We start from the raw sequence: 13,687 nt of genomic DNA on the forward strand, positions 1-13,687 counted from the left end.
GCCTGCTCTGCAATTCAATAAGATCATGGCTGATCTCGGGATTCAGCTCCACTTTCCTGCCCGCTCCCCATATCTCTTAATCCCCGAGAGACCCAACATCTAAAGTAAAGTTTATTTATTAGAGACAAGTCGGCTTACATTCACGCTGCAATGAAGTTACTGTGAAAATTCTGAAGTCACCACACTATGGCACCTGTTCAGATACACTGAGGGAGAATTTAGCATGGCCAATGCACCTAACCAGCACATCTTTCGGACTGTGGGAGGAAACCAGAGCACCTGGAGGAAACCCACACAGACACGGGGAGAATGTGCAAACTCCACACAGCCACCGAAAGCTGGAATTGAACCCGGATCCCTGGCGCCGTGAGGCAGCAGTGCTAACCACTGTGCCACCGTGCCACCCCAGTCTATTCAGTTTTAAACATAGTTAATGACGGAGCATCCACATCTCTCTACAGTAGAGAATTCCAAAGATTCACAATTCTTTGAGCAAAGTGTGGTGCTTTCCGAGGAGGCAGCCAATAGGAGATCCTCCAGTACCGAGAGATAGGCGACCCCAGTGTCAAAGAAAGAGAAGACACCTCAAGATCAAACCTTTGAAGAATTTTTACACTGTCATTGTGGTAAGGCGACTCCTCCACTGGCCACAACTGTGGCCCGATGAACCATTGCAAGTGCAAGGAGGGAATGAGGGATGGAGTGCTGGCCCACCACCGCCCCCCCCCCCCAGTCTGCCACTGAGAGACCACCTCCACCCTTCAGTTGCAATTTAGCCTGTGTGAGGGGTCCCACATGCCAACTGGATAAATCTGGTCGGTGTGTGCTGAGTCACCTCGAGTCCCTTTAATTGGCCTAATGGCAGGTGGGAGCAGGTAGCTGTCACCCCTCCCAGCACACACTCCCCTCCCTAATAACGCTGCCTCCCTGAAAGTTGCCCAGGAGTTGGACAATGGCATGAAATGGCACAGCAGCCATAAAAATTCAGCCCTTCTAGAACATAGAACAGTACAGCACAGAACAGGCCCTTCGGCCCACGATGTTGTGCCGAGCTTTATCTGTTTTTTTTCTGTCATAGAATCAGAGAATCCCTACAGTGCAGAAGGAGGCCATTCGACCCATTGAGCCTGCACCGATCACAATCCCACCCAGGCCCTATTCCCGTAACCCCACACATTTACCCTGCTAATCCCCCTGTCCACAGATGGTGCCTGACGGACTGTGTATTTCCAGCATTTTCTAGTTCTATTTCAAACTTTCCTGTTAAGAGACTTGGTGTGTTATAAATAATCATGTTACTCTTTCCCCTCTATTATTCAGGTTATGAGTTTGTTACGCCATGTATGGGTTTGAAATTATGCATATAATTGATTAATTCATTAATACAGCACCTACCAGCAAATCCTTCCTCTTGATACTGGTCACCTCCGTAATTCCAAACAACTAAAAGCACGTATCGATCCATTGTAAGACTAAATAAGAAGTGACTATGATAAAATGAATAGACACACTAATTGAAGGTTGCCTCATCGTTGGCTGATGTGCATCTTCTCACTTTCCTGGAGTATCTCTGTTGGAGGCTCCTCCAGGTTCTCTCTGGCCTGGTGGCTGCCCCCCAGTCGCCAGGGGCTGACCTCTAGGCTAAGGTTCTCAGGGCTGAATGCTGGTAACACCTGACCTGGCAGTTGCTAGGGGGCCCACCATCCGTTGCTAGGGAGCCACTGACAGTTGCCAGGGAGCGATTGGCGGTTGCTAGGGGGATCACTGTCCGTTGCTAGGGGGCTCTGACTGTTGCCAAGGGACCACTGGGGATTGCCGGAGGGCTATTGGCAGTTTCTCGGTGCTCGCTGATGGTTTTTAGGGGCAATTAACGGTTGCTAGGGGGCTCTCTGGCAGTTGCCAAGGGCTCTGGCGGTTTCTCGGGGCCCCCGGGCGGTTTCTCGGGACTCCCGGGGGATTTTCTGGGGACTCCCGGGGGGTTTCTCGGGCTCCCGGGGGGGTTTCTGGGGGCTCCCGAGGGGCTTCTGGGGACTCCCGGGGGGGGGGGGTTTCTGGCGGCGCTGCCGGTTTCTGGGGCTCTCTCCGCCGCTCCGGACAAAACCCGCGCCTTCCGCCCGCTTCCCGGAAGTGAGTCCGCGGCTCGGGCGGTCCGGCCGGAAACACGAACCCCGGGGCCGGGGGTTTAATTTAAAATAAAAACCGCCCCCCACCCTCCCCAGTGCGTGGTCACTGCCCGTGCCTCCGGGGCGGACTGCATGAGGCCGGGCCGCAGGGAGCTGCTCCCCCGCTGAGCGCGGTGGACAGTGAGCCCGGGGCCGCGCGCTCTCTCTCTCCGGCCGGAGCGCTGACGGCGCTGCACCCGCGGCAAGATGGCGAGTTTCTCCAGAGCGGCTCAGGTGGGAAACTCTCCCGGAATTCAGTTTATTTATTAGCGTCACAAATAGGCTTACATTAGCATTGCAATGAAGTTACTGTGAAATTCCCCCAAGTCGCCACACTCCGGCGCCTGTTCGGGTACACTGAGGGGGAATTTAGCACGGCCAATGCACCCTAACCAGCACGTCTTTCAGACTGTGGGAGGAAACCCATGCAGTCACGGGGAGAACGTGCAAACTCCACACGGACAGTGACCCAAGCCGGGAATTGAACTCGGCTCCCTGGTGCTGGGAGGCAGCAGTGATAACCACCGTGCCCAGTTCTGTTTACATTGCTATAGTGCCTCCCACACCTCCACCCACACCCCGACCCCGCAAGCACCTTCTCAAACCCAGTCACTACCACAATATCAGAAACTCAGCTGCCAAACTGTGCACAGCAAGATCCCAGGAAAGGTGGTGGTGAGGTATGAGGTGATCCGGATCAAAGGTGTTTGATAAGGTGCCTCACAAAAGGTTGCTGAAGAAGATTGGGTCACACGGAGTTGGGGGTAGGGTGTTAGCGTGGATTGGGGATTGGCTATCCGCCAGGAAGCAGAGAGTCGGAATAAATGGGTGCTTCTCTGGTTGGCAGATGGTAACTAGTGGCGTGCCGCAGGGATCGGTACTGGGGCCTCAACTATTTACCATTTATATAGACGATCTGGAGGAGGGGACGGAGTGTAGGGTAACAAAGTTTGCAGATGACACAAAGATAAGTGGAAAAGTGAATCATGTGGAGGGCGTAGAAGGTCTGCAGAGAGATTTGAACCGGCTGAGTGAGTGGGCGAGGATCTGGCAGATGGTGTATAATGTTAACAAATGTGAGGTTATTCACTTTGGAAGAAATAATAGCAAATCGGATTATTATCTAAATGGAAAGAAATTACAACATGCTGCTGTGCAGAGGGACCTGGGGGTCCTTGTGCATGAGACGCAAAAACCCAGTCTGCAGGTGCAACAGGTGATCAAGAAGGCAAATGGGATGTTGGCCTATATCGCAAGGGGGATAGAATATAAAAGCAGAGATGTCTTGCTGCATCTGTACAGGGCATTGGTGAGGCCGCAGCTGGAATACTGTGTGCAGTATTGGTCCCCTTATTTGCGGAAGGATATATTGGCCTTGGAGGGAGTGCAGAGAAAGTTCACCAGGTTGATACCAGAGATGAGGGGTGTTGATTATGAGGAGAGACTGAGCAGATTGGGTTTGTATTCGTTAGAATTTAGAAGGCTGAGGGGGAACTTATAGAGACCTATAAGCTAATGAAGGGGCTGGATAGGGTAGAGGTGGAGAGATTCTTTCCACTTAGAAAGGAAAGTAGAACTAGAGGGCACAGCCTCAAAATAAAGGGGGGTCAGTTTAGGACAGAGTTGAGGAGGAACTTCTTCTCTCAGAGGGTGGTGAATCTCTGGAATTCTCTGCCCACTGAAGTGGTGGAGGCTACCTCGTTGAATATGTTTAAATCACGGATAGATGGATTTCTGATCAATGAGGGAATTAGGGGTTATTGGGATCAGGCGGGTAAGTGGAACTGATCCACTTCAGATCAGCCATGATTTTATTGAATGGCGGGGCAGGCTCGAGGGGCTAGATGGCCTACTCCTGCTCCTATTTCTTATGCTCTTATCTGTGTTTGTGATGCTGATTGAGTGATGAATATTGAAAATCTGATCTTCCTCCAAACTGTGCCGGGGAATCTTTCAGAACGTGAGACCAACTCCCCCGGATTTGGCCGTGGATTCTGTAATTAATCTACTGTCGCAGTTTTCTCTGTACCTGGGACACAGTTTTTCATGGATTTTTTAATTCATTCATGCGACGTGGGTGTTGCTGGCTGCCCAGTGTTTAAGTGGGTAACTACTTCCATGTATTTCAATGCTGATTCTTTCGGTGAGCTACAGGTTTGGTGAAGTGTTTGGAGGAGTAAGCCAACTCGCACAACAACTCCCTGATTTCTGAAAAAACAGCAAGTGTGGATGCTGAAATGGCTGTCCAATTAATAATACTTTTTCTTATTCATTTATGGGCATTGCTGGCTGGCCAACATTTATTCCCAATCCCTAATTACCCTCGGAGGACAGTTCACAGTCAACCACATAGCTGTGTTTGAGACTGACAGGTCTTGTGTACGTGAGGTTCACACCATGGTTGTTATCACTGTCTCTCTCCCCACCCCCCCGCCCCCCCGATCAGACATTTATTGTCTGGTACCTTTCCCTTCCCAATTCCCAACGTCAGGTTCACCAGGAACCTCTGTTCGCTCAGATTGTACCGCCACAACAAAATATCCCTTAAATTATGCCCTGCCCGCCCGCCGGAGTTGTTCACCCTGCCTCTGATTTTAAAGGGCGGCACGGTAGCACAGTGGTTAGCACTGCTGCTTCACAGCTCCAGGGTCCCGGGTTCGATTCCCGGCTCGGGTCACTGTCTGTGTGGAGTTTGCACATTAGAAATCATAGAAACCCTGCAGTGCAGAAGGAGGCCATTCGGCCCATCGAGTCTGCACCGACCACAATCCCACCCAGGCCCTACCCCCACATATTTACCCACTAATCCCTCTAACCTACGCATCCCAGGACTCTAAGGGGCAATTTTTAACCTGGCCAATCAACCTAACCCGCACATCTTTGGACTGTGGGAGGAAACCGGAGCACCCGGAGTAAACCCACGCAGACACGAGGAGAATGTGCAAACTCCACACAGACAGTGACCTGAGCCAGGAATCGAACCCGGGACCCTGGAGCTGTGAAGCAGCAGTGCTAACCACTGTGCTACCGTGCCGCCCATACCGTGCATTCTCCTCGTGTCTGCGTGGGTTTCCTCCGGGTGCTCCGGTTTCCTCCCACAGTCCAAAGATGTGCGGGTTAGGTTGATTGGCCAGGTTAAAAATTGCTGTAGAGTCCTGGGATGCGTAGGTTGGAGGGATTAGCAGGTAAATATGTGGGGTGGGATTGTGGTCGGTGCAGACTTGATGGGCCGAATGGCCTCCTTCTGCACTGTAGGGTTTCTATGATTTCTATGATATTCGACACACAGTACTCCCCACATGCTGCACAGGGAGTGTCAGCCTGGATTCCTGTGCTCCGGCCTCTGTAGAATGATTTGGTTTATTATTGTCACATGTATTAGTATACAGTGAAAAGTATTATTTCTTGCGCGCTATACAGACAAAGCATACCGTTCATGGAGAAGGAAAGGAGAGAGTGCAGAATGTAGTGTTACAGTCATAGCTAGGGTGTAGCGAAAGATCAACTTAAAGTCTGATGGCAGCAGGGAAGAAGCTGTTCTTGAGTCGGCTGGTACATGTCTTCAGACTTTTGTATCTTTTTCCCAATGGAAGAGAGCATGTCCGGGGTGCGTGGGCCCCTGATTATGCTGGCTGCTTTTCCAAGGCAGTGGGAAGTATAGACCGAATCAATGGATGGGAGGCTGGTTTGTGTTATAGACTGGGATTCGTTCAGAACCCTTTGTAGTTTCTTGCGGTCTTGGTCAGAGCAGGAGCCATACCAAGCTGTGATACAACCAAAAAGAATGCTTTCTATGGTGCATCTGTAAAAGATGATGAGAGTCGTAGCTGACATGCCAAATTTCCTTCGACTCAAACCCAGGACCTTCTGACAAGAGTTTCTGCATGGTTTTCCTCCCACAGTCCAAAGATGTGTGGGTTAGGTGGAGTGGCCATGATATTTTGCCCCTTAGTGTCCCAAAATGTGTCGGTTAGATGGATTAGCCATGGTAAATGCATGGTGTTACCAGGATGGAGTGGGCCTGGGTAAAATGCTCTGTCAGAGAGTCGATGCAGACTTGATGGGCTGAATGGCCTCCTTTTGCATTGCAGGGATTCTGTGAAAATATTGTACTCCTGGGGAGGCAATTCTGACGTGGAGGGACTGAAGTTCCTCTTCAAGAGAAGAATGAATAATACCAACTTGCATTTATATAGCAGCTTTCCTCCTTCAGGTACCATGCTCTGAGAAGGCAAAGCTGACCATGATTAAGCTTGGCAAAGCACTGCAGTGATCTGCAGTTGATTTCTGCAGTATAGCTGACCAGGAAACTTTTAGCACCAAGTGTATTGGGAAATTTACAGGCTGATAACCGACCAGTTTGGCCACATTCCAAACACACCTGTGACCATCAAGTTAGAATCAAACTTGAACCCTGAGCTTCTGGCCCCGAGGTAGGGATACTACTACCCATTGCACCACAAGACCTCCCTTTCAAAGCGGCTTCAGTATAATCAAAAATACTAAGGCAGCAGCATTATCAAACATAATTTGACCAAGCTACACAAGAGACATTAGGACAGGGGACCAAGAGATAGGTTGTAAGGAGTGACTCAAAAGGGAAGAGAGAGGTACGGGTACATAGAAAATAGGAGTAGGAGGAGGCCATTCGGCCCTTCAAGCCTGCTCCACCATTCACTATGATCATGGCTGATCTCTCTTCTCCCCCCTGCCCCCCCATATCCGTTGACTCCCTTCTTCTAATTGCCCCTTGAAAGCGTTCAATGTTTTGGCCTCAACTACTTTCTGTGGTAGCAAATTCCATAGGCTGACCGCTCTCTCTGAGAGGTTTGGGGAGGGAATTCTAGATCTCAAGTGTTCCTGCCTTATGGATTCAGTGACAGCAAATTCTGGCACCAGAGGGTGGGTTCTGTTTCAGAATTTAATACTGTTCCATGTGCTTAACTGAGGTGACATTCCTTGTATTTAAATTAAAATGCTGGTTATCTGTGGGGGAGAAAAAACTGTCTACAATGCATAATGGGAAGGCTGATCATGGAAATGCTGCAGGTAATTTGAAAATTTAAAATGGACAGGGCTACTCTTATCAGGTACGTTAGTCCAGTATTTCACAGCACTTTGGGCAAACAATTGTACCTAGTGCCTTACCAGAATTACTCTATACGTAACTAATTAATCAGATGTGTTATGCAGATGTGAAGAATCTGAAGTTAGTTGGACTGGGACAAGCATGTTCATGAAAGGAGCAGCGATGTTTAGAGTGTCATTGAACTGGTTGTCCAGTGAATGCATTCCGATGCCAATATGTGCTCACTGCATTGCGATCAAATATTTAGAAAGCTTTCCGACAGAAAGAACTTCAGCCAACGCTGCCTGAAATGTGAGCTATCGGTTCAGCTGTGCAACTAGCTTTTAAGTCATAGAAATCATAGAAACCCTACAGTACAGAAAGAGGCCATTCGGCCCATCGAGTCTGCACCGACCACAATCCCACTCAGGCCCTACTCCCATATCCCTACATATTTACCGACTAATCCCTCTAACCTATGCATCTCAGGACACTAAGGGCAATTTAGCATGGCCAATCAACCTAACCCGCACATCTTTGGACTGTGGGAGGAAACCGGAGCGCCCGGAGGAAACCCACGCAGACACGAGGAGAATGTGCAAACTCCACACAGACAGTGACCCAAGCTGGGAATCGAACCCAGGTCCCTGGAGCTGTGAAGCAGCAGTGCTAACCACTGTGCTACCGTGCCGTCTTTGAAATCACCTCAGTTAACTGAGTTGGTATTTGAACAAGGTTCAGATGGAGTTGCACAAGAGAAAACCATTTTGTGGTTACGCACTGAATTAGGTTAATGTACAGAATAAAGCAAGTAAATTATTAAAACCTATAATGCTTTAATTAATGAGTGACTTCATCAGATGACCTTGGGTAAACTGAGCATCGGGTATAAACTATTCTGTGTTTCTCTTTAAAGTTGTTCCATTATATCGTCCATATTGTTTCTTCTATTTCACAAATTGAAGTTTATGGAGAGTTAATTTTGCAGACAGTTTGGTGATGGCCACAGTAGGAAATATTCAAGTCTTAGCAGGGGCCAGTGCCCATAGAAATCATAGAAACCCTACAGTACAGAAAGAGGCCATTCGGCCCATCGAGTCTGCACCGACCACAATCCCACTCAGGCCCTACTCCCATATCCCTACATATTTACCGACTAATCCCTCTAACCTATGCATCTCAGGACACTAAGGGCAATTTAGCATGGCCAATCAACCTAACCCGCACATCTTTGGACTGTGGGAGGAAACCGGAGCGCCCGGAGGAAACCCACGCAGACACGAGGAGAATGTGCAAACTCCACACAGACAGTGACCCAAGCTGGGAATCGAACCCAGGTCCCTGGAGCTGTGAAGCAGCAGTGCTAACCACTGTGCTACCGTGCCGCCCTACGTTTCATTTCACGACTGCTTCTTGCCTTCAGTTCACAGTTTGGTTCTGAAATTGGTGGCATTTATTTAAATGCATAATGATGCAATAGGGGAGGCCATTTGGCCCATTGCACCTGTGGCAGCCCTTTGAAAGAGCCATCCTATTAGTTCCATTCCCTCATCTCTTTTCCCATTGCCCTGATGTTTTTTTTTCATTTTCAATTCCCTTTTCAAAGTTACAATGGCACCTGATCCCATTATGTGTGTTGATCATAACTCTCTTGCCTCTGAGGCAGAAGGTTGTTGGATCAAATCCCACTGCAGAGACTTGAGCACAAAAATCTAGCCTGACCCTCGAGTGCAGTACTGTCGGGAGTGCGGTCTGTTTTGGGTGGATGTAAAAGGTCCTAGGGGCCCTCTTTCGAAGAAGAGCAGGGGAGTTCTCCCTGAGTCCCACCTGATATTTACCCCTCAACTGACCTCACAAAAACAGGTTATCTGTTCATTATCACAATGCTGTGTGTGGGATCTTGCTGTGTTCAAATTGGCTGCTGTGTTTCCTGCATTATAACAGTGACTACACTTTAGAAAGTGCCTCATTGGCTGTAAAGTGCTTTGGGATATCCTGAGGTTGTGAAAGGTGCTAGATAAATGCACATTTTTCTCTCGGGCAGTGCATTCCATATCATAATGTGGAGACAATTCTGGTTTGTTTGTCAATTGCCTTAACTCTGTTACTGACCTCCCTTCATCGGCAGTGGAACACACACCACACACTCCTGTTTACTGTATCACTGTGCTTCCTAATTTTGAACACCTCCAGTGAATCTCTCTCTCTTTCCCCCCCGCCCCGTAACCCTAAGATAAAGTTTATTTATTAGTCACAAGTAAGGCTTACATTAACACTGCAATGAAGTTACTGTGAAATTCCCCTAGTCGCCACATTCCAGCACCTGTTTGAGTCAATGCACCCTAACCAGCACCTCTTTCAGACTGTGGGAGGAAACCGGAGCACCCGGAGGAAACCCACCCAGACACTGAGAGAACATGCAAACTCCACACAGACAGTGACCCAAGCCGAGAATCGAACCAAGGTCCCTGGCGCTGTGAGACAGCAGTGCTAACCACTGTGCCACCATGTCGCCCCGATGATGTCATCCAGACTTGAAACGTTGGCTCTGTTCTCTCTCTACAGATGCTGTCAGACCTCCTGAGATTTTCCAGCATTTTCTGCTTCTGCACCACCATTTCCTCCACACCCTCTTCAAGGCCTTGGCATCCTTCCTAAAGTACGGTGGCCAGAATTGGATATGAATACTTCAGTTGAGGCCGAGCCAGTGAAAGTTTTTTAAACGTTTAGGATTTGCCCCCATGCTATATGATACGCTGGATAATTTTTCTGATTGGGTCGAAGTATTTATATGAATAATGTATTATCTACTCAAAAACTTTTCCTGTCCTCTGTGTTCTAGCAATGGGCCTCCTTTTCAAAAGTTTGGTATTTGATTGATGCCAAGATGCAGCCGCCTGGAAAAATAGCGACAATGTGCTCAGTCAGACTACAAGGGAAACATAAACCCATCTACCACGCACTGAGTAAGTACCCAAATTCTTGTGCAACCTTTCTGAATGGAATCTTTGACTAGCAACCTGAGCTATGACAGCTACTGCAGGCAGTAGGAATTCTGCGCTGCAAATGATGCAGGCGACTGATAGCAGAGCAACAACTTTTGCTAATTTCTTTGAGTAACAGACAAGACTCTAACCCGTGTTCCCCCTCGATATAATCAGCCCCTTATTTGAGCTGGATGTCATTTCCAAATAAGGGCTGACATTTGGTTCATCGCTGTACAACACGAGCTGGACTGAAAGCATTTTGCCAATGTGTCTCTCAAACCTGACATAAATTTGTTGAATCCTTTTACAGAAAGGCAGCTCTGTGATAACTGCCAAGTAACCTGGTGAAGAAATCTAGTGCCGGTTCAGTAGTTGCTCAGTCGCTGCTCCTTGATACGTGATGTCAGAGGTTAAATTCAGCTTTGACACAAAACCCTCTTCAGCTGAGATCTTTTGATAAAGAGCCACCGTTTACATCGAAAATAGGAGCAGGAGGAGGCCATTCGGCCCTCCACAGACTGCTCCCCCATTTATTATCATCATGGCTGATCATCCAACTCAGTAACATGTTCCAGCCTAGCCCCCCTCCCCATATTCTTTGATCCCTTTAGCCCCAAGAACTATATCTAACTCCTTCTTGAAAACATACAATGCTTTAACTTCAACTTCTTTCAGTGGTAGCAAATTGCACAGGATCACCACTCTCACCAACCTTTACAGATGCACCATAGAAAGCATTCTTTCCAGATGTATCACAGCTTGGTATGGCTCCTGCTCTGAGCAAGACCGCAAGAAACTACAAAGGGTCATGAATGAAGCCCAGTCCTTCACTCAAACCAGCCTCCCATCCATTGACTCTGTCTACACTTCCCGCTGCCTCGAAAAAGCAGCCAGCATAATTAAGGACCCCACGCACCCCGGACATTCTCTCTTCCACCTTCTTCTGTCGGGAAAAAGATACAAAAGTCTGAGGTCACGTACCAACCGACTCAAGAGCAGCTTCTTCCCTCCTGCCATCAGACTTTTGAATGGACCTATCTCGCATTAAGTTGATCTTTCTCTACACCCTGGCAATGACTGTAACACTACATTCTGCACTCTCTCGTTCCCTTCTTTATGAACGGTATGCTTTGCTGCATAGCATGCAAGAAACAAGACTTTTCGTTGTATACTAATACATCTGACAATAATAAATCAAAGAAGAAATTTCTCCTCATCTCTGAAATAAATGGGTCTTTTTCCGATTGGCAGGCAGTGACTACTGGTTTACCTCCGGGATCTGTGCTCGGACCCCAACTGTTCACATTACATATTAATGATTTGGAAGCAGGAACTGAATCTTCAAATTTGCAGATGATACAAAGTTGGGTGGGAGGGTGAGCTGTGAGGAGGATGCAGAGATGCTTCAGTGTGATTTGGACAGGCTGAGTGTGTGGGCATCTGCATGGCAGATGCAGTATAATGTGGATAAATGTGAGGTTATCCACTTTGGTAGCAATAATAGGAAGACAGATTATTATTTGAATGGGTGTAAATTGGGAGAGGTGGATACTCAGTGAGACCTTAGTGTCCTCGTGCATCAGTCGCTGAAAGTAAGCGCGCAGGTACAGCAGGCAGTAAAGAAGGCAGATGGTATGTTGGCCTTCATGATGAGAGGATTTGAGTACAGGGATAGGGATGTTTTGTTGCAATTGTATAGGGTGTTGGTGAGGCCACACCTGCAGTTTTGATGTCCTTACCTGAGGAAAGATGTTCTTGCTATAGAGGGAGTGCAGCGAAGGTTTACCAGGCTGATTCCTGGGATGGCAGGTCTGTCATATGAAGAGAGGCTAAATCGGTAGGATTATATTCACTGGAGTTTAGAAGAGAGGGGATCTCATCGAAACTTACAACAGGGTTAGACAGGGTAGATTCAGAAAGAATGTTCCCGATGGTGGGGGAGTCCAGAACTAGGGGTCATAGTTTGAGGATAAGGGGTAAACCTTTTAGAACTGAGGTGAGGAGAAATTTCTTCACCCAGAGGGTGGTGAATGTGTGGAATTCACTACCACAGAAAGTAGTTGAGATCAAAACATTGTCTAATTTCAAGAAGGAATTAGATGTAGCTCTAGGGACTAAAGAGATCAAGGGTTATGGGGGAAATCAGGTGGGATCAGGGTATTGAATTTGATCATCAGCCATGATCATAGTGAATGGCAGAGAAGACTCGAAAGACCGAATGATCTGCTTCTATTTTCTATGTATGTTTCTATGTATTCTTCTAAATTCCAGTGAATATAATCCTAACCAACTCAATTTCTTCCTATACGTCAGTCCTGCCATCTCAGGAATCAGCCTGGTAAACCTTTGCTGCACTGCCGCTATAGCAAGGACATCCTTCCTTAGATAAGGAGACCCAAACTGCTCACACTATTCCAGGTGTGGCCTCACCATTGCCCTGTTTAAGACCTCCCTGTTCCTGTGCTCGAACCCTCTCGCTATGAAGGCAACATACCGCTTGTCTTCGGCACGGTAGCACAGTGGTTAGCACTGCTGCTTCACAGCTCCAGGGTCCCGGGTTCGATTCCCGGCTCGGGTCACTGTCTGTGTGGAGTTTGCACATTCTCCTCGTGTCTGCGTGGGTTTCCTCCGGGTGCTCCGGTTTCCTCCCACAGTCCAAAGATGTGCGGGTTAGGTTGATTGGCCAGGTTAAAAATTGTCCTTGAGATGTGTAGTTAGAGGGATTAGCGGGTAAATATGTGGGGGTAGGGCCTGGGTGGGATTGTGGTCGGTGCAGACTCGATGGGCCGAATGGCCTCCTTCTGCACTGTAGGATTTCTAGGTTTCTAGGTTTACCGCCTGCTGCACCTGCATGCTTACCTTCAGTGACTGGTGTATGAGGACACCCAGATCTTGTTGCACATTCCCCTCACTCAACGTATAACCATTGCCTTCCTGTTTCTGCTACCAAAATGGATAACCTCTCAGTCGATTAGAATTAGGATTGTGCTTGTTTCGGAAAATGTGATCGCTCCAGAGGCAGTAAGTGAAATCTTAGACTGAGCGGGGTGTAATATTTAAATGTTGCCACTAGATGGCAGCACGATTACATTTTGAAAATTTGTTGCAGTCATGATGTCTTAATATAACTTTACCTCATAAGTTTCAAATCCCTCCATGGCCTCTTCTCTCCCTATCTTGGTAACCACCTCCAGTCACACACTTCTCCAGTTCTGGCCTCTTGTGTATCCCGTATTTTAATCACTCCATCATTGGCAGTTGTACCTTCAGCTGCCAAGGTCCTAAAACTCTCCATCCCTCTATCCATTTCCCCTCCTTCGAAATGGCCCTTCAAATCTACTTTAACCAAGCTTTTAGTCAGCGCTCCTAATGTCATCTTAGTTATTGGGTGTCAAATTTTATCTGATTACAGTCTTGTGAAGTTGACTTAGCATGACTTACTATGTTAAAGGTGCTACATAAATGCACAT

General features: G+C 47.9%; 2 protein-coding genes across 3 annotated transcripts in view; one reads left to right on the forward strand and one right to left on the reverse strand.

The window, feature by feature from the left end:
* The window catches only part of mtbp (MDM2 binding protein), an 83,819-nt gene extending 82,034 nt beyond the window's left edge, over nt 1-1,785 (reverse strand). Inside the window, exon 1 of the mRNA XM_078216888.1 lies at nt 1,396-1,785. Within this exon, the coding sequence (XP_078073014.1) occupies nt 1,396-1,465 (70 nt within the window). The 5' untranslated portion in view covers nt 1,466-1,785. The remainder of the gene's footprint in view (nt 1-1,395) is intronic.
* A 350-nt stretch (nt 1,786-2,135) lies between these two features.
* Nucleotides 2,136-13,687, forward strand: part of mrpl13 (mitochondrial ribosomal protein L13) — a 100,702-nt gene continuing 89,150 nt past the window's right edge. Inside the window, exons 1-2 of one of the 2 annotated variants that reach the window (XM_078216890.1) lie at nt 2,136-2,396; nt 10,073-10,196. In XM_078216890.1, coding sequence (XP_078073016.1) covers nt 2,370-2,396; nt 10,073-10,196 — 151 coding nt within the window. In that variant the 5' untranslated portion in view covers nt 2,136-2,369. The remainder of the gene's footprint in view (nt 2,397-10,072; nt 10,197-13,687) is intronic. The other variant, XM_078216889.1, reaches the window with a different exon arrangement.

The sequence above is a fragment of the Mustelus asterias genome, chromosome 7 (assembly GCF_964213995.1).
Source record: "Mustelus asterias chromosome 7, sMusAst1.hap1.1, whole genome shotgun sequence".
NCBI lineage: Eukaryota > Metazoa > Chordata > Chondrichthyes > Carcharhiniformes > Triakidae > Mustelus > Mustelus asterias.